At 30.1% G+C, this 1,279-nt stretch overlaps 1 protein-coding gene across 1 annotated transcript in view; it reads right to left on the bottom strand.

Moving 5' to 3' along the window:
• Window positions 1-814: 814 nt before the first annotated feature.
• The window catches only part of LOC106461686 (OCIA domain-containing protein 1-like), a 16,520-nt gene continuing 16,055 nt past the window's right edge, over window positions 815-1,279 (bottom strand). The window contains exon 8 of the mRNA XM_013921533.2: window positions 815-939. Coding sequence (XP_013776987.1) covers window positions 899-939 — 41 coding nt within the window. The 3' untranslated portion in view covers window positions 815-898. The remainder of the gene's footprint in view (window positions 940-1,279) is intronic.

The following is a 1,279-nucleotide window of genomic DNA, read 5'->3' as shown; positions in this document are numbered from 1 at the left end:
GTAGTTTTCTACATTAATTATCTTGGAAATGATTATTTACCTATAATGTAGTTTTCAGATTAAATTATCTTGGAAATGATTATTTACCTATAATGTAGTTTTCACATTAATTATCTTGGAAATGATTATTTACCTATAATGTAGTTTTCAGATAAACCATATCTTTTTAACAACTTTTCATAATTTGAAATGTGCGATTAACAACAGGTTTTTAAATCAGGAAGAAAATGGTAGAAATAATGAGAATTCTATTATAATAACTTGAAGCAGCTAGTAATAAATTGTATGTCATATTTTTTCTGTTCAATTATAAATGGTGTGTTGTCATATTCTTAAATTTAATTCCTCTATTGCTGAAAAATCTTTCAGGATCCTTAACATTAATTGAAATGATGTTGAAAATAATTGCCAAGGAATCTACCAACTTCACGATGTAATGTGACCAGAAAGATAAAGTGCTCAAGAAACCAAAATTTGAGTGTAAGAATTTGATTTTAATCTCAAATAATAAATTAAACATTATGAATATCTTTGTCTCAAAATTCTCCACAAAAAATTAGGTTTTTAGGAAATGAAGATTATTGAGCTGATAGGGGGTTAAAAAAAAAAAGATTTTTTTTGACATCAAATCATAAGGCAAGCTGTTTACAAAATAACAATGAAGCATTCTTTTGGAGTAGGTAAACTCTTGGAAATCCAACCACCACTACAGAGGAAGGAACTCTCCTATAAAGGACGGACAGTTACTAGCCATCTGTTCAGGAATGAGTTTGGGTGTTCACTTTAATTAAAATTTTATCACAAACAAACAAAATAAACATGTTTAAGATACTTTATTTTTTCTAAACTAAAGCAAATAATTTTATATCCTAATTTACAATTTTCTTCAACCAATCTTTTATTTATCCCAAATGTCTCCATACTTGTTCTCGGAATCTCCTGGAAGGGAAAAGAAAATATTAAACAAAAAAGCCTCTTAAAGTCCAGACATTTTCTTTACAGAAAATAAGATGAAAACAATTAATGAATTCCTTAAGTTTGTTCATCAGTGACGACTGGACCATACACAAACGAAAGAGCACTTGAATGTGAGAAGCCTATTCTTGTATCTTACGAAACTGCTGTAAAATCTTCTTCTGTACAAAATTTAGATCAAAGAATTGTTTGTTTGTTTTGAATTTCGCGCAAAGCTACACGAGGGCTATCTGCACTAGCCGTCCCTAATTTAGCAGTGTAAGACTAGAGGGAAGGCAGCTAGTCATCACCACCCACCGCCAAC

This window comes from Limulus polyphemus, unplaced genomic scaffold (assembly GCF_000517525.1).
Source record: "Limulus polyphemus unplaced genomic scaffold, Limulus_polyphemus-2.1.2 Scaffold1010, whole genome shotgun sequence".
Classification (NCBI taxonomy): Eukaryota; Metazoa; Arthropoda; class Merostomata; order Xiphosura; family Limulidae; genus Limulus; species Limulus polyphemus.
Note: the sequence above shows the minus strand (reverse complement) of the source record. Positions and strands in the feature narration are given on the sequence as shown.